At 38.2% G+C, this 19010-nt stretch overlaps 1 protein-coding gene across 2 annotated transcripts in view; it reads right to left on the bottom strand.

The window, feature by feature from the left end:
- The window catches only part of rbm26 (RNA binding motif protein 26), a 71296-nt gene that overhangs the window by 30917 nt on the left and 21369 nt on the right, over positions 1-19010 (bottom strand). Inside the window, exons 5-11 of one of the 2 annotated variants that reach the window (XM_052026302.1) lie at positions 16884-17074; positions 12941-13198; positions 12166-12405; positions 10282-10425; positions 9165-9305; positions 8135-8270; positions 2837-2996 (exon numbers count right to left, since the gene is read on the bottom strand). In XM_052026302.1, coding sequence (XP_051882262.1) covers positions 2837-2996; positions 8135-8270; positions 9165-9305; positions 10282-10425; positions 12166-12405; positions 12941-13198; positions 16884-17074 — 1270 coding nt within the window. The remainder of the gene's footprint in view (positions 1-2836; positions 2997-8134; positions 8271-9164; positions 9306-10281; positions 10426-12165; positions 12406-12940; positions 13199-16883; positions 17075-19010) is intronic. The other variant, XM_052026303.1, reaches the window with a different exon arrangement.

Genomic DNA, 19010 nt, shown 5'->3' with positions numbered 1-19010 from the left:
CGTGTGATGCTCCATCATCTGCTCTTTTTTTCATTTTTTTTATAAAAAGTATTTAATGCAAAGAAATGAATGTCAGGTACATTAAATGTTGGTTGGTTATCAAGAAGAACTTTGACCTTAGAGGTATAAAATCATGAGGGCATAGATAAACAGTCACAGTCTTTTTCCCAGGATAGGGAAAACTAAAACTAGAGGGCATAGATTTAAGATGAGAGGGGAGAAATTTAAAGGGAAACTGAGGGGCAATTTTTTCCGCACAGAGGGTGGTGGGTATATGGAATGAGGAAGTGGTAGAGGCGAGTACAATTACAACATTTAAAAGACATTTCGACAGGTACATGGATGGGAAAGGTTTAGAGGGATATGGGCCAAAAGCAGGCAAACAGGACGACTTCAGGTAGATAACTTGGTTGGCATGGACAAGTTGGGCCGAAGGGCCTGTTTCCATGCTGTATGACCTCTAATTTTGTATGATATTCTGCACATAGTGGAGAATGCTTTTTGTGACAACTATTATAGGTTATATAGTGGCACCTGCTGGAAGCAAGAAATAATAATAACAACAAAGTAGTTCACACAACACACTTTGGAAGACATTTCTGGAAGTAGTTTACAACTGAAGTTGAAAGAAAATTACAGCAACAACAAGTGAATAACAGATATTCAGGAATTGCTTCTAAATTAAGCAACTGGAGATGTGGAAAATAATAAGGCATCTTTGGAAGATAATAGAAATGTTACTTTTTTTGTACAAATTATCTTGAATCAACCGTATTTTTCTCTCAAATAAATTAACCATTTCCGAAGTATGCATTCCTGTCTATAAATACAGGTTGAAACTCTCTGGTCTGGCATTCTGTGGTCCAGCAACTCCCACGGTGCGGCATGTTTTGAATCTGCAGTATATAGATCTACACTAAAACCTAATTCTAAGATCGAACCAAGATCTAAAATTAACTAAGATCTGTACTAATGTGCAGCTAACTAACCTACCAGTGCAACTTTTGTGATCTCAGCCAATAGGGATCTCAGATTACAGAGTTTCTAATTTACAGAAACTTTGGGTTACGCTTTGTCCAGCTCATGGGAAGAGGATCAGGAGTAATTTCTGTGGTCCGGCACCAGTCAGGACCCAAGGGTTCCAGACTAGAGAGTGTTTCAACCTGTAGTTCTTTCCATGCAAACTGACCATGCAATACAACCTTAACCCACAGGGACAGCTAGGGTGAAAAAGTCTGCATTATAAAACACATTCTTTTTGCAGGGAAAAAAACCTGAAGAATTAAAGTGTAACTTTCATAGTTCAATGAAGTGGGAAATAAAACAGAAAGTATCTATGCAATAAGCGATTATGACAAAAAAAACTAGGTCACAACCCAACATGCTATTTCCCATTTCATCCATACCTTACATTTAATATACTTTTTTGGGAAAAGATTTTACTCATTTCCATGAAACAAAAATTGATTTGAGTTCAATCTGAATAATGGACAAAACATGTTTAATAAATTTAGATTTGATCATTGCTGACCATTTACATCAAAGATGTTGAAACCCAATGTGGTCTGAGCCTTGATCCTGTTGTAAAATGTGACAAAAATATGACTATGAGTCAAGTAGACACCTCTTCAAACTAAAATTACTATTTTAGTATGATAATTTATCATTAAAAGGAAGGTCAGAAAAAGCTCAATGCAACATGAGTATAGAGACAAAAAAATGGGCTGTCAGGAGAGGTAATCAACTCAAGACATTGGACACTTTTCAGTTGCTATAAGGCGGCAGTGCACTGGTAAACTGAAAACATGGGTTGTTACACACCTAAAATACCTTTTTCTAAGCACATCTCTCAAAGCAAAATACATTTTAATCAGAGGGTTAGAAGGTAGTTAATACTAAAATTACAGAGATGAAAAAAAAAGCAAAACTTAGCCCAATTTGTACAATCAGGATTAAGTGATTCATTGCTAGCAGTGAGGTCAATCAATAGAAACAATATTGCCTGAGTATTAAACAGTTTATAAACAGATAACTATTCCAAGTAATTATAGGCCACTTAACATCAGTGATGGGGTAGATTTTAAAAATCTCAAAGTGAGAACAAAATTGGAACTAATTTAGACTTATATAGTTAAAAGTAACCAGAACATTGCTCAAAATGTACAATTAGAAGCTCAGCAAATCTCAATTCTTTGAGGATAGATGGCAAATTGCAGTGCTAATGTGAACAGACCCAGGAAAGCCTTGACAAGAAAGGAACTGATCTAAGATTAGCAAACACAAATTGTTGAGAAGTGGGACTTCTAACGCTAAGATTTCACACAAGGGCTGCTGGTGATTAGTGATTTCTCGAGGTTCAGCTCTAGCTTCCAAGTTCAAGGAAAGCATAGGTGTAAAGAAAGATATTCCTGATTAAGGAACAAATTCCAATGGATTGAAGTTTTAGATTGTAATAGATTGTTTTAGATCATAATATTAGATGCTACACAATTGCACTCAATTAGTCATACATCAGTCATAGAAAATCTACTGGTGCAGTCACACAGATGTTTAAAAATGCCAATTTCCAAAATGAACACAATTCAGAGAGCTTCACCAAAGGTTAGATATATTAAACAAAAAAATCTCCATTTTGACAGTAACCATTTGCTGAGTTAGCCATTTGATCATCAAAATTGAGATCCTTCACAGAACATTCACAATTCCAAATAACAATTACCCAGTGTTTCCACAATTCAGCAGTTCAACAGGCACTGTCAGCCATGGAAAGACTCTGGATGAAAATACGAACAGACTTGGCTGTGAAGCCTTTTACAATTTTTTTTTGAATTCCCACCTGCAGATTTACAATTGTTCCAAATTTGCTGAAGTGTTCATTGAGCTTGCTGATGTTATTTAACTCCTGTGGAACCTTCCGAAGCTCCAGCTTGGTGTTTTCAATTCCATACTGTGGTTTCTTTTGAAATCCTTGGTTATTTGCTTTGTTGAAATTTGGCCTGTTGAAGCAGTCATATCGAGTTAATCCATGTACTCCCACATTATCAGGATAAAAACTATTGTTCACTTTGTATGAATTTTGACTGAAGATTAAGATACACTAATTGTAAAACTTAATACTTTGCCAATTAGCTATGTTGCATTTTGATATCCAGACTGTTTAAAATTAGAATGCACGTATGGGTTACCATCTTGGAATCAGATTTCCGAAGTCTTACACCATTATACCTTGTTTTTTCTTTCATAAATAAATGGTTTCATAAAACGTTGGAAAAAAATAATGAATTCCACAGTGGCACTTACTCAGTTCTCTTCCAAAAAGGCCTTCAGTTTGTGAAATACACTTGGCCCAGAATTAAACAAAAAAATGCCTCCAATTTTAAAAACATGAGCTCAGCTACTGTTTCCCCTCAATATTTTCCCCCTCCACTCAAAGCAATTAATTACCTGGAAGGAAACCAATGACAAACCGTCACCTTCCAGTTAACCACTTGGGCATTATTTATGAGTTCTGAGACTGACTGGCCATCGTATAATATGGATATTGTGCGGTGCCAGAATGAACATTTAGATTAGAGGCAATATTTCATTTTTTCAGTGCACCTGTGCATACATATACTTGTGCATACGACAATAAACTCGACTTTGACTTCTTTGTACCAAAAGGCTGAAACTTCATTTCAGTCTGTCCTGGCAAGAGAAAATCTTGTGAACTCTGGGTCAACATCCATGAGAATTGGTGTAACACACCTACATCTCTTCCAATAGGTTGTGGGATTCCATAAAACATTCTTGCCATATAAAACTAAACTATGGATTGTATAACAATGATTACAACTATGCAAAGAAGTCCATATTGCACCCGATCAACTTTTTTTCTATATAAAATTCATTTACCAGAACGTTATCACTGCTTAAAAACCAGCATTTATTGCCCATTCCTTACTGTCCTCAGAAATGCCGTGACTAGCTATATTCTTGGACCATTTCAGTCTTTCCAGTGAAGATACTCCCACAAAAGAGCTGGGTAGAAAGTTCAATAGTTGACCTCAGCAATAAAGAAATGCTGATATATTTCCAAGTCAGGACAGTCTACAACATGGAGTGGAACCTCCAGGTGTTGGTGATCTGGTGCACCTGCTGCATTAATGCTCCACAAGGTGAAAGAGGTCATGGATTTAGCAGAAACTTTAGCAACTTACTGCAAAGCATTTTGGTTGTGGCAATGCAGCTGTAGTGGTTCAGTGGTGGAGAAAATCAATGCTTAGGGTGATGAATGGGCTGCCTTGTCCTGGATGGCATCAAACTTTTTGAATACAGCTGGAGTGTACTCATCCAGGCAAGTGGAAAGTGTGTGTCACAGGTAGCAGAAAGGTTATGGGTATTCACTTGCTGCTGAATATCCTGCCTCCAGCCTGTTCAGCAGCGACGGTACTTATATAATTAGAGTGGGTAAATGTTCAATGATAAACCTTGGGCTATTAATGGTGGAGGTGAGCAAAGCCATTGGATGTGAAAGGAAGGCAACTAGTTTCTCTCATATCGGTGACTGCCTTTGTGTGACACAAATGGTACTTGCCACTAATCAACATTAGGCCAAAAATTGTCTAAGTCTTGCTGAATATTAGCATGGACGACTTATATGAACATAAGACAGTGAGAATTAGGAGCAATAGTTGGCCATCTGACCTATGCAGTTATACTCAGTCATTTATCAAGGTCATTAGGCTCAGCACTATTTTTTTCTGCCTTGATATTCCTTGATTCCCTCGTCCAGAAATCTATCAATATCTATTCTGAAACAACTCAATAACTGAGCTTCCATAGCCCTCCAGGGTAGAGAATTCCAAGGATTCACCATCCTCTGGGTGAAGCCATTCCTCATTTTACCCTTGACCCCTGGTTCTGGACTCCTCAGTCGGGGAAGTATCATCCCGAATTCAGCCTGTTGAGCCCTATCAGAATTTTCAAGTTTCAATTAAATCATTCTTCTAAACTCCTGAGAATGCAAGACTAATCTACTCAGTCCCTCTTTGCTTTATAATAAGTGGGAGGGCATGTTGCGATGATGATATTAAGACTCTGCAACTGGATATTGATAAAGTGAAAGTGAGAAGATATGGTTAGCGGGTTTTGATGTGGGAAAGTGCAGGATTATGTACTTCGCAAAGACGAATCTAAAGGTAGACTACTATCTAAAATGGAGAAAGACCGTAGATGTGTGAAGTATGGAGGCATCTAGGTGTTTTTGTGTATGATTCGCAAAAAGTTAGCAAGCAGGTGCAGCAACTGGTTAGGAAGGCAATTGGCAGAGTGGCCTTTATTGTAAGAGGGTTGGAGTTTTGAAATGGGAAGTATTGTTACAGTTGTTGAGGATACTGCTGAGGCCACACCTGGAGTTCAGTTTTGGTCCTCTTATTTAAGAAAGGATATACTGGCATTAGAGGCAGTTCATAACAGATTCACTAATATGGCTGGCATGGTAGTGCAACAGTTAGCGTAACGCTATTACAGTGCCAGCGACCCAGGTTCAATTCCTGCCGCTGTGTGTAAGGAGTTTGTACGTTCTCCCTGTGTCTGTGTGGGTTTCCTCCTGGTGCTCCGGTTTCCTCCCACATTCCAAAGACGTTCTGGAAGTTCTGGGCATGCTATGCTGGCGCCGGAACCACGGCGACACTTGCAGTTTGCCCCAATGTACATGTGACTAATAAAGTTATCTCTTATCTTAATTCCTAACATGAGAGGATTATCCTATCATGAGGGACTAAAGAGATTAGGTCTATATGCTTTGGAGTAAGGTTAGGGTTTGTGATTTTATTGAAATATACAAGACCTTTAAGGGGGCATGATAGGGTAGATGTTGAGGCGTTTCCACAAGTGGGAAAATCTCGAACAAGAGTAGATAGCTACATAATTACAGTGGTGGCCATTTAAAACTGAGGTACAGAGGAACTATTTCTTGCAGAAGGTGGGGAATCTCTGGAATCGGGGTGATGGGAAACTGGTACATCAGAAACAAGGTCTAGGGCACATCATATTGAATGGCGGAGCAGGGTTAAGGGACCAAGCGGTCTACTTCTGCTCCTATTTTCTTATGCTCTTTAACCCAACATCCAGAAACTGTCTGACGAAAGTTTACTGCACTTCTTTACAGCAAGTATTTTTAAAGTGACTAAATCTACAAACAATAGTCCAGGTATGATCTCACCAAGGCCATACATAATTTTAGTAAGACATCTTTACTCCTGAACTTGAATCCTCCTGTAACTAATGTTTTGCTAACTGCATGCTCCACCTGCAAGTTAGCTCTCAAGGACTAATGTACAAGTACACCTAGGTCCCTTTGACCATCAACATTTACCAAACTGTCACCATTTTTAAAAAAAACTTGGTGCACTGAAACAATGACCTCACATTTTTCTGCATTATATTCTACCTGCCATGTTCTTGCCCACTCACTTACCTTACCTATATCCTCAAAGAATTTTAACATCCTTCTCACTACTCACAGTGCCGCCCAATTTTGTATTGTCAACAAACTTGGAAATATAATATTTGGTCCCTTCAGCCCAATAGATGCGATGGATTGCGGATAGCTAAGGCCCATGCAGTATTCTCTGTGGTGGTGCCCCACTAGTTACAGCTTGACAACCTGAAAAAGACCTTTATTCCACGTCTTTGTTTTTTGTTAACCAACTCTCAATCCTAGCCATTATGTTACCCCCAATTCCACGTTGAGTAATCTCCTGTATGGGCTGCTATCAAACATATTCTCAAAACCCAAATACCAATCTATCAATGCACTTAATCTACTCTATCAGTCACATCCTCAAAGAACTCCAATAGATTTGTTAAACATCCTTTATAAATCCACGCCCACTGTACTAAATCCTAAAGTTCTTCAATCTCATTCACTTCTCAAGTACTATTTTCCTTTAGTTCCTCATTTTCATTAGATCCATTGATTCCCTACTGGTTCTGGAATTTTTCTACTAATTTTGCATCTTCTTCCATGAAGACAGGCACAAAGCATTTGCTTAAAATTCCTTATTCCCTAAGCTTTGGTCCCCTGTGGCCACATTTTCAGGATGGTAATATGCATTCACCTCTATTTGTGCTGTTAATTTATCCAGATTATTACAAATGACAAATGCCTTCAGATATAGTACCTTTAATTTTAGCTCATTATTTTGATTGCATTTGCCATTTACCCATTTCCTTTGCCAATTTATTTTGCTTACTGGTTTTCTAACATCCATTTCCCACCTTCTGTTCTTCCTGATTCCCGCTGAGGTTTGCATCACCATGTCAAGCCAATTTAATCTTCGTCCAACAGGCCCATCAAACCCCTGTTAGATTACCAGTTGCAGTCTTGCTAAGGCTGTGAATTGTTAACTGCAAATCCTCTTAAATTATAATAGGAATCTGCAGTCCCATCCTCAGCAAAAACCCAGATGCACAATTCTACATGCACAGGAGTCAATGGACAACCTTCACTCTTGCACCTTGGCTGCTATTCACCATTACAACATGTCTGCTGCAAATGAGGCTAGCTGGTTCAGCTGATGCATATGATTAAACCCAAAACCTTACTAATACTTGAGCCTCAGCTACTGTGTGAAAACTGCTTATTTGCCAGAAAACAATCTTGAGTTTTTCATCACCACTTTAATTATGTAACGTATACATCAAAGTCAAGTTCTACTACCTAAATTACATGGAGAAGTCTAACAGGATTGAACTTCAGCTGGGGATAAACACATTGTAGTTGTTAATAGTAATGTGCAAAAATCTTCCTCACATCTTTAATTATGATTTATTTAACAACCAAAATATTTAGCAACTATTTTAAATACTGGGTGTGAAGATCACCCAGTATTAAAAATAAGGTAGGCGAGGCTCATAAAAGTGCATACTTTTCAAATTAAAACCCACAGCATTTCACCCAGATCTTCCTCATTGCAAAAAATTCAAAGGCAATGCTCCTCCACATAGTTTACTGGTGAACAATTAAGTTATATACTTTGGATAAGGCCAGTAATAATAAGTTTGCATAATTCATTTGCAATGCTAAGAAAATTGGCAAAGGTGACAATATACAATGGAAAAATAAAAATAAAATAAAATCAAACCTTACTTGTCAAACCAGGATTTCTTGGCAGGCACTCCTTCAGCACCAGCACCTATTGTACGTTTCCTGGACTCAGAATCCACCACTATTCTCATGTTGTTGTTAGTAGTAGGTTTTTCTGTTTTTACAGTTATATTTACAGCTGTAACATGAACAGATGGGATATAACCATTTTAAAAGCAAACGTGTTTTGAATGATGCATGGGAAAGCAAGTCAAGTTGAGATGGCAATTTTAGTCACTAAGAACAGGGAAGTACTTAGTACAGAAGCTGAGGGAGGAAATGAGTGAGGATAAGGCAGTGGAAAAGTCAGGTGGGGGATGACGCTGGAAGGGTACAAAGATTTGAAAGGTGGTCAAATAAGATGAGTAAAGCAAACCAAGGGGAAGGCACCAAGGTGTAATTTAGTAATGAGCCACACTAAAATAATGGTAATTTAGGAAAATTAGTGACAGAAAGTATAGATGGGCAGGAAACCTTTGTTAAAGGACTGTGTCTAGCTACGCTTGCAAGCAGAGGTCAATTCAAAGCTATAACATCATTGGTCAATGCAATCATCTATATTAAGATCATGGTATATTAAGAGTCTCAAGGTACAATTCATTCCAGGAGAGGTTCACTTATTAAAACATGACATTTGAATAGTGTACGGTTTAAAAACTGATGACCTACAACAGGAAAATTGTTTCTCTGTTCACCCCATCAAACACTTCATAATTATAAAAGCTCTCCAGACCATGTTATTTTTCCTGAATGTTTCCTCATAACTGGTATTATGTCACAGATATCATCCTATGAATCCATATTGTACACTCTCATTTGGTTTAATGGCCTTTCTATTGTGGCCAGCTCTGTTTGTAGTACTTATAACTATAGCCTAACCATTGCCTTGTACAAATCTACACTACTACTGAACAACATTCAAATTATGATGCATTTAAATTACAGGTAGAACAGATGAAGAACCCATTTAATATGGTAAGGTTTGTATTTCTGCTTACTGCAGCAAACATATTTAACATATTTCTTACTATACCTCGTGGTGGTAAATCCATATCACCCGATGTGAGTCCAATTAAGTTAGGTCTTTGGCTGTGCACCCTATGTCTATAAACTGGTCTTGAAGTACTGGTTATACTTGGTGCCTCAGGATTATATCCATCAGTTTCATAGGTTTCTACATCAGAAACAAAAAAGTTATGAATGCAGCACCAACCTCTATTCTGTTGTGACATTTAGCTATATGTTAAAATAAATCAGTAGGTACTTAAGTACTTTGATGGGAATAAGATTCCACTATTGAAAGGCTCTAAGTACCCTAAGTAGAGAAGCTTAAGTGTTATGATAAATAATCTCTGACAAGAAGCAAGATACTCTTTCATCAGAACTAAGTTGACTCCATACTAACGATAATCTCTTTCATATCCTTGTGTTTAAGATTTGTAGTTCCAAATAAAAAGGTTGCCTTGTACTTCACAAAAGTATATATTCTACTATTTTGCAAATTCACATTACAAATAAGGTCTGAAGACATTCATGAATTTTCCTTGTCCAAAATAATCTACCCATCCTATTTGTACAACAGCTAGACATTTGTTAAGCCTGTGCCCAACTCTTAGATATTACAGGTGTGTACAAGGAATAAAATTTGGCAGATTTGTGCGGACTCATTAAGTGTACATATTATGTACATGCCTAATCACTATTTTATGTTGGGTGCCGTGACCCTTATGTGCATGCCTCAACTTGACCACTATTACTGATCACCCTCTGTATAAACATCTGTTCACACCTGCCCTACAACCTAAATTTCTTCTTAATGACCACAAGTTTGTGGTTTATCTCTTGGTCCAACTGAGAAGCACTGGGCATCCCAACGTTTACAACAACATTTCAATCCAGTTCCCCAACCCTCCACTTTTAATCCTTTCAGCTGATTACTTATGCATGTCTCAGATATAAAGGAGCTTTTATTGTGTAGCTTTTTAAAGTTTTGGTACATTCAACTATATTACATTACCTAGTGCCCAGTCCTACAAAGGTAGTTTACCAGAGCTGCAAAGTTAATTGGCAACTCAAATATATCACTTCAACAATGAGAAGGAAAATCAAAAGGAATACTGGTCAGAAAGAAAATATGATGTTTTCTTTACCTGCTGCATATGGAGGAGGTTGTGCTGCAGGAGGCTGGTGATGAATCACTGATGTGACAACTGGAGGCACTGAACTAGTAATTGAGCTTGGGGGTGCATCCATTCCTGGCGGCTGCAGGGGTGGTAATGGTGGTGGAGGACCCACTAAACAACAGTAAATTTATAGAAACAATAACTTTACTTTCAAACAGATTGCAAATAGATTTTTAGAAACACAGATACGTGTACAAAACCTAACGTGCAATAAGTTTCACAACCAAACACATTAATTTAGCATTTTTTTTATGATCTAGTGACCCAAGTGTTTTGCAGGCAAATAAGTATTGTCACTCTTGCTATCCTCACAACTGCAACAACTAAATTTCAGGCAGTATAGTCCCACAACAATGAGCTAAAAAGAATCACAATCTAGTTTTAGCGATTTGTTCAGGGATAAATGCTGGCCACTTACAAGGGTAGTGCTTGGGATCTATTACCTACACGTGACCATTCAAAATGGGCTGCAGTTTAATTTGTTTTAAGAAAATGCAGCACTTTTTCCACTGATGTCAGTTTAGATTATGAACTCGGGTATCAGGAATGTAGCTTAAACCCAAAACACTGTCAGAGGCAAGAGTATTATCAGGGTCAAGTTTGAAAGACAGAAACTACAGAACAGCTATTTGTTAACTACTTCTGAAACAGTTAGGCTCAGCTTGCTAAAATTTTACCTGAAGTTCAAAGTTAATTTCAATTTGGGACAACAAATGAATTTGAAAAATTTACAGTGTTTGAGACAGAACAATTTTTTTGATCACAAGACATCAAAAGAAATATGTGCACTTGCAGATTGTGACTAGATCTGAAATAAGAAGGGAGCACAACTATAAAGAGCACAGACTTGGAAGGGAACATTTCTTCTACTGCAGAACAGCCCTTGTCACGGTAGTGTAGCGGTTAGCGTAACGCTTTACAGCACCAGCGACCCAGGTTCAATTCTGGCCACTGTCTGTAAGGAGTTTGTACATTCTCCCCCGTGTCTGCATGGGTTTCCTCCAGGTGCTCCGGTTTCCTCCCACTTTTCAAAGACGTACAGGTTAGGAAGTTGTGGGAATGCTATGTTGGTGCCGGAAGCATGGCGACACTTGCGGGCTGCCCCCAGAACACTACGCAAAAGTTTAAGTTTATTCTTTATTTGTCATTGTACTGTTGCAGCAACAACAACACAACGAGATTACGATGGCACTCCCTTGCCTAATAAAAACCAAAACAGTAAATTGATAAGAGCAATCATAACTTATAAAATAAAACAAACATACTTACACAAATATAAAGTATTAAAAAAAGCAGTGTGCAAATGAACCATTATAATAATAATAATGATAATCAACAACATATCAATATATTAAATAACACCATGATGAGTCCAGCCGGTAAAGGGGGGAAGACATAGTATGTGTATATATGTATGTATAGGAGGTGTCAGTCCATGTTCAACAATTTAACAGCTTTAGGAAAAAAGCTGTGTTTCAGTCTTGTAGTGTGTGCATGTATTGTCCTGTATCGCCTACCAGAGGGGAGTATTTTAAAAAGGTAGTGAGCAGGTACATTTCATTGTGTGTTCCGATGTACATGTGACTAAAAGATCTTATCTTATCTATCTTAATGAATGCAAAGGACATTCAATTGTGAGAAAAAGATATACAAATATGACTTTAGAAAGGAAAGGTTGAAGGGACAGGAATGACCATCTGCTTAAGTGAACAGGGATTTATGAGAGAGCGGAATATCAAAATGTAATTATTCTTACATATTGGCATAAGGTTTGATGAACTATGATGGTATCCTCTGTTCAGCTTCTCATTTTTCAAAGTTATGCTGTGCACGAAAAAATTTACAACCTACCTGCAACAGGAGGCAGACTTGGTGGTAACGGACCTGGTGGAGGTACTGGAGGCCTGAGATTAACAGGAGGAGGAGTCAGAATGGGCGGTGGTGGCGGAAGGGCAGGAGGATTTGGTCCCTCAACTGCTGGAGGTTGTGAAGGGAAAGGGAGCATGCCTGGAAGATTCACATCCTCTACCACTACGGGATCACTTCCATGGTCAAATGGACACATGTCACCTCTCATACAGAATCCCTTTTCTGTAAAAGAAAACAAATAAATTGCAGCACAAGATACTTACAAATAAAACAATATGCAACACATCAAAAATAACAATTTTTGCATATTTATGATATTATATAGTTCTTTTAATTCGGTAGAAACTTGCTAATGGGACACCCGTGGTGAGCAAACCAGTCCCTTTACCTACTTGTTCAGAAGCAAATACAGTATAGAGGGAATGAGTTGATGCCCAAGTGTTGCGATTTAGTACCCATTTACTAATAAGTACAAAATAGACACATTTTCTTCTCCCATTGAAAGCCATTCTTACTTTCACTTTTAAGATTAAATCATGTTTGCAATTTTAAAACAAAACACTGCGGGTACTGGAAATATGAAATAACTCAGGTCAGGCAGGTCATTGACCCGAAGAATCAACTTTTTCTCACTCTACAGATGATCCAGCACTTTTTGTTTTTATGTCATATCTTACAGTACTTGAATTCTTGATACAAACTTTTTATATTTAAATGGGATACAATTCACTTTAACATTGTTATTTTGCAATCTTACCATCATAGTCTCTGCAACGCTTCTTTGGAATTGGCCCTCTCCCATACGAGTTGTGATCTATCTGGTCCTCGTGAAACTCTGACCAACTTTCTGTTGTGGTGTTACCATGGTGAGCTGGCGCTATAACTGTGATTGCACTACTCAGAGTAGGAACCGGAAAATGTCCAGATGTTATGTTAGGCACACTATTGGGAGTGTAGCCACTTTCCGATGATTCTGTCCTGTCGAGATCATACTTTGACTTCCCCGAATCCCGCTCTAAAGAATAAAAAGGATCCAATATTAAAACACAACTCTCTTTAACTTAATCATAAAGAACTTACTGAAACCCATTTTCAGTACAAGCTGTTCATTTCAAGTCACAAACAAAACTTTCATAATAGTCAAAATGAAATCTTCAGCTATACAATTAAATGGACAAAGTCAAAATGACTTTCAATGAACACTGAGAGTTACAATGGACTTGGAATATCAATTGGAAAGACATTAAATTGTATACTACATTAATGTTGTTCTCTATTATGCACCAAATAAACAGAATAATGTAGAACCTGATGAAAACTGACTAACTGCGGAGCAAACTACTGGCCAAGTTTGGTGATAAATGCAAAATGAGAATGGAAGACAAGACACTGGTACGGAAAACCCAAGTATTTTCTACACCTCCCACTGTGATACACGTTATTCACAATCCTTTCCCAGCTCTTACAGCATCAGATGTCACACAAACTAATGTTAATTCATCTCTATTCTACATCTCACAATATCAGAAAAAATTTATGACACAGAGGCCATTTGGTCCATTACATCTGTGTTGGTTGGAAAAGAGCTCCCCAACCTTATCCCAACCCACAGGCCTGCAGATCACCAAGTACACTTTAAATGTGATGAGTTTTTCCAACCTTTCAGGCAGCAAGTTTCAAGACCCCTATCAATCTCAGAAAACATCTACACCACTCTACTACTACTAATACTTATTAATTTACATCTACACCAAAAGGGTTCTGGACGCCTCTGCCAAGGAAAATATGAATAAATAAGAACCTACTGGACTTCTTAATTTTATACACCCAAGTCTATCCTCAGCCTAGTTTATTCAATCCTTCCTCACAGTGATAATTGTCCAGTCCAGGCAACATATTTGTCAATCACCTCCAAATACAATCTCATTTCCTGTAATATGGCAACTGTAGTAGTCAAGTAGTGGCCTAACTAGTGTTGTATAGTTCAAGCATAACCTCCCCAATCTTACCTTCTGTGTGTTGGCTAATAAAAAGATAAACAGGATGCTTTAAATCACCTTATTAAACTGTCCTGCTACGATTAATGATATGGGGCAAGAGGGTTGTACGTCTGACACAACACCGAGAACTACTATTCCTCCACAATACTGAGTATCCTTACATGCATTGTATATTCTGTTGCCTTGTTGTACTTTTCCCAAATGCATTGCCTCATGTTTCTCTGGATTAAATTCCATTTGCTATCTTTTGCCCAAATGACAAGATACTTGTATCACCCTGCAGCCTAGAGCTTTGCTTCTAACTCTCAACCATATGGCCAATTTTTCTATCGCCTCCAAACTTCTTTACTATGTCCCGACATTTAGCTCTAAATCATCAATGCCTGTGAAGAAAAACAAGAGAGCATGGCCCGAGCCCTCTGGAACTCCACTGGTAACAGCCCATGGCAAAAGCACTTCTCAACCATTACCATTTGCTTTCTACCACTGAACCAACTTTGGAATCTGAGGAATTCTGGCAACTTGGATCCACATGCGTCTCTGACCAACCTGCCAATGCCCTCAATAATCTTCATTACATCCTCAAAAATTAAATTGTTGGTCAGACACAAACCCACACTGACTGCCCCTGGTTAATCTACACTTTTCTAATTGATGGTTTACACCATCCTTTCGAATGAATTCTAATAATTTGCCCACCACACAAGTTAAACTAACTGGCCTGTAATTAGCTGGTTTATCCTTTCTTCCCTTTTTAAACTGGACATTATCATTCTCCAATTTCCCAGTACCACTTCTGTAAACATAGAAATTGCCAGAGCACCAGCAATCTCCTCCCTTGCTTCTTTTATCAGCCTGGGATATATTTCACCCAAGCGTGGCAATTTATCAATTTTCAAAGACCCTAAACCCCCTTCTCCACTCAATTGCTTATTAAGATTGTGGACTGTTCCTTCAGAGACAGGAAAGGCAGAATGGGACAAATCACAAAAAGGTTACAGTTCAGAAGGTGACCATTCGGCCCATCAACAGTCCAATTTTGCGCCCTTAACATTCTTTGACTCCAAGCTGAATTGGTATCTTTCAATAAAAATTTGTCATATTATGACACCCACCCTGCTCCCCCCCCCCACCCCGCCCCACTCCCCCCTACCCCAAGATCAAGTAGAGTTAGAATATATTTAGTCCTCGATTCACAGGTCAGCTAGCAAACTCAAAGTCTATGCATGCCGATAAACTATTGATTTAAGAGCATGTGAAAATCAACAGTTGTTTGAAAACTGTGTCACTTAAAACTCTCAAGAAATCATCAGACGGACACTTGTAAATCTGTACAGTATACACAATGCAGATTGGGACCTCAACAAGTTGTTACATTTATAGTAGACTTTCTGGTCTCGTGAAGAATGATTTTAATTTTGGTAATTATGACATTGAAGCTCCTGACAGCGTAGTCGAGGATGCTGGTGGTGAGTGTTTAGGCAATCACAGCAGACAAAATTGGATGCAAGGCTGAACAGTACCATGGGTTTTGGATGCCTGCTTTAAAAGCAACTGAGAAGAGGAGAAACTTCTTCAAGGAATTCCAGGGCTGAAGACCCACACAAAAGCAACAAGATTATGAACAAGGAAAAGAAAAACATAATGAGCAAGAGGCCCATCATTGGAGCCTGGATTATGGGGCTAGTAGAGGTTGGCAAAGCAAGAAGGTCATGCAGTGATCTGAGCACAGGAGTTTTAAAAACAATGCAGTTGACAAGATAATGATGGTGCCAGTTAGACTGCAGAATTTGAATGAGATCAATTTTATGAAGGGTAGCAGGTGGAAGGCTAGTCAGAACAGCAAGACAATTGTAAAGACCAGAGGGCTGTCACATCAAAAGTCTTTAAGAGCAGATAGAGTATGAGAACCTAGAATATTTCTGTAGCTTGGAATAATTTTGTGGCATACAGCACCACACCATCTAAATGTTTCATGATTATAAAACAATGGGTATTTTTCTCTTTTTTGTAGTTCTAATTTTAGGTAAAGCCATGTATTCACAAGCTGATTAAGTGAACTTGAAATGGGAAAAATAATAAACTGTGCACTCTGTCACATTACTGACTAAAATTAAAATCTACAACTACTTCTATTACCAGTAATAGTCATCATGTTGGAGATAAACAAAGACTTTGGTTACCTGCTTAGTCTTCTGCACTACAAGTAAATATTTCACCAACTATCACATGCATAAAATACACTGGGACTCCAAAATAAATCTATATCTGGTCTCTCTAATACAGACACACTGTTTAATGCCACCAGGATGCTGAATGCAACAAATTTTGTAGTTATAGATAAAAATGATAGGAAGGTTTCAATAAAAGCAGATGCTTTTCTGTGATCACACTCATGAAATCGATCGGGACTGTTCAAACCCATGTATTAAGGGGTCCTTGACCTGCTCTCTCTTTTTACCCAAGGCTCTGTGTATCCAGAGAGAAGATAATTAGCTGTTTAGAAATATACTCAACTCTAATCCAAATCATATTTAGATTTTACTTCAGTTGAATAATCAAAAGCCAAGTTTATAGATTACCCTACAGTATATGTGTGACAAACTTAGCTAAAGAGCAGCATGCAAGACCACAAGTTTGGATAAAATGCTGACTCATGGTTTGTTCAAGTACAAAGCTCAAGGACTTAAATATAACTACCTCTGCTTCTACTCCTGCTTCTGCTTCTGTCCCTGTTTCTTTCCTTACTCCAACTGCGACTCCGACTCCTACTGTAGCTTCGGCTTCTTCCTCTTCTTCTGTTGTATCTGTCCCTGTATGAATCTCTCCTTGGAGGATAGCGGTCGTACTCCCTTTTACGAGAACGATCACTTTTTCTGTCATCACGGTTTCTAAAAGTTAACAGAAACTGTATCATTACTAAATGATTACCTGACTGCTCGCTTGACCTCAACTGAAAGCCTTGCACACAAGTAACCATTGAATCCACCTGATTACGTACTATTCTAAACCAGCCGCAGTCTAAGATTCTTCCTGCTGAATAGGAACTCCATACAGATTTCTGATCTGCTATTTCAAGGTTAACATTAAATAATACACCTAAACAAATACAAGAGTATTCTCACAATTAATCCTCAGGGATTTGATATTTTATCATCCAGTAAATGACACAATATTTTAGATTTACGAATTTATAAGATCAATGCACAATATGCACTGAACCACAGGCAGCAGGAAGGTTCCATATACGAGTTAACCTCACCCACAGGATGAATGGCTGCACTCTAATAGGGTTAACTGCAGAAGATTTTGGGGAGTGGAGGAAGAGAAAGATGATAGAAGAAGTCTGTTCATGAGGATAGGTCTATGCAAGTTAGTTTTTGTAATACAGTACCCCGGAGATGCTATCAGTCGTTGATGTGGTCTATTCAGGATAACTGAAACAATGCATTAAGGGTCAGCTATCAAGGTATTAGAGTACAGCTAATGCTCAAAAAATCACATCTACAAATCACTACCTTTCAAAATAAAACAAATGGACTATGAGTTCAAAAGAATACTGTGTCACAGTATAAATAAATGAGATAATGTGCAGTTTCTGAAATCCCTGTCCACTACATGAACAAAGTCCTGGTATGAATTCAGGTTCAAAGACACATACAGCTTGATGCCACATGTAAAAAGCAAAACTGTCTCTGCTGGAAGCTAGTGGCCATAACCTCAAGATAAGCAGTTACATTTTCTTCAAAACCTATGTGGAATATTAGCTGAGCCTAAGACTTATGGCCCATTTCTGAACTATTTTGTTTAAAGCTGATTATTTAAGAAAAATGATTAACTTTTAAATACTGTAAATTTTAGGATACTATGAGAAAGGAATATAACTCCATCTCAACTTTGGTTTGTGAAATGTGACCTAGATCAGGCTATTAAGGATTTAAAGTAGAAATACAATAGAGATTTTGCCACTAAGCAACAAATAGTTCAAAAATAATCCATAACAGCATTACACTAGCAGATCTAGTCACTGCCTATTTTTTTTGATTGACAATATATGCTTCAGTATCCAAGAGATGGCATAAAATTTCCATTTTTTACCAAGTATGCCACTACTCAGGCCTTATCTAGAATCATTCATTAACTTGTTCTGATCCAATCATGGGAAAGATACTTGAGTATACATAACTGAATATTATTCAAACTGAATTTCTGAATGTTTCAAAGGGAGATGACAAATTTTTGAATTGTTGACATTCGTTACCTCGCAAAAAAAATAAGGACACCAATATTAAAGGACATCTTGCAATGTTAGGCATTGGGAGCAGCATAGTGGTCCAGCTAGTAGAGCTGCTGCCTCATAGCTCCAGTGACCTGGGTTCAACCCTGACCTCCATTCCTGTCTGTTCTGAATTCACGTTTTCTGTCTGCCAGCATGGGATCCCCCAGGTGCTCCGGTTCCTATCCCCACCCCCACAACATATAAAACAGCGGGGTTTAGTCAATTAATTGGCCACTATAAATAGCCTGCAGTACAGGTGGATGGTAGAATCTGGGACGGAGGAATTTGATAGGAATGTGGAGAGAATGAAGTGGATTAGTAAGGTCTGTGTATAACTGAGTGCTTGATGTTTGGCGCAGTCTCGGTGGACCGAAGGGCCTGTTTCAGTGCTGTATCTTTCTCTGTGACTCAGTGCATACACACAGTTAGTGATAGGGATGGTACTTGTGTCTTGTTTCCATTTAAAAAAATAAACCTAGAAGTTCCACTTCTAGCCACATTTCTTACTGTTTCAAATCGTAAAAATGCCAGAGCTTTCCTGCACAGTT

Source organism: Pristis pectinata, chromosome 11 (genome assembly GCF_009764475.1).
Source record: "Pristis pectinata isolate sPriPec2 chromosome 11, sPriPec2.1.pri, whole genome shotgun sequence".
Classification (NCBI taxonomy): Eukaryota; Metazoa; Chordata; class Chondrichthyes; order Rhinopristiformes; family Pristidae; genus Pristis; species Pristis pectinata.
The sequence above is the reverse complement of the archived record's forward strand: the minus strand, read 5'-3'. Positions and strand labels throughout refer to the sequence as shown.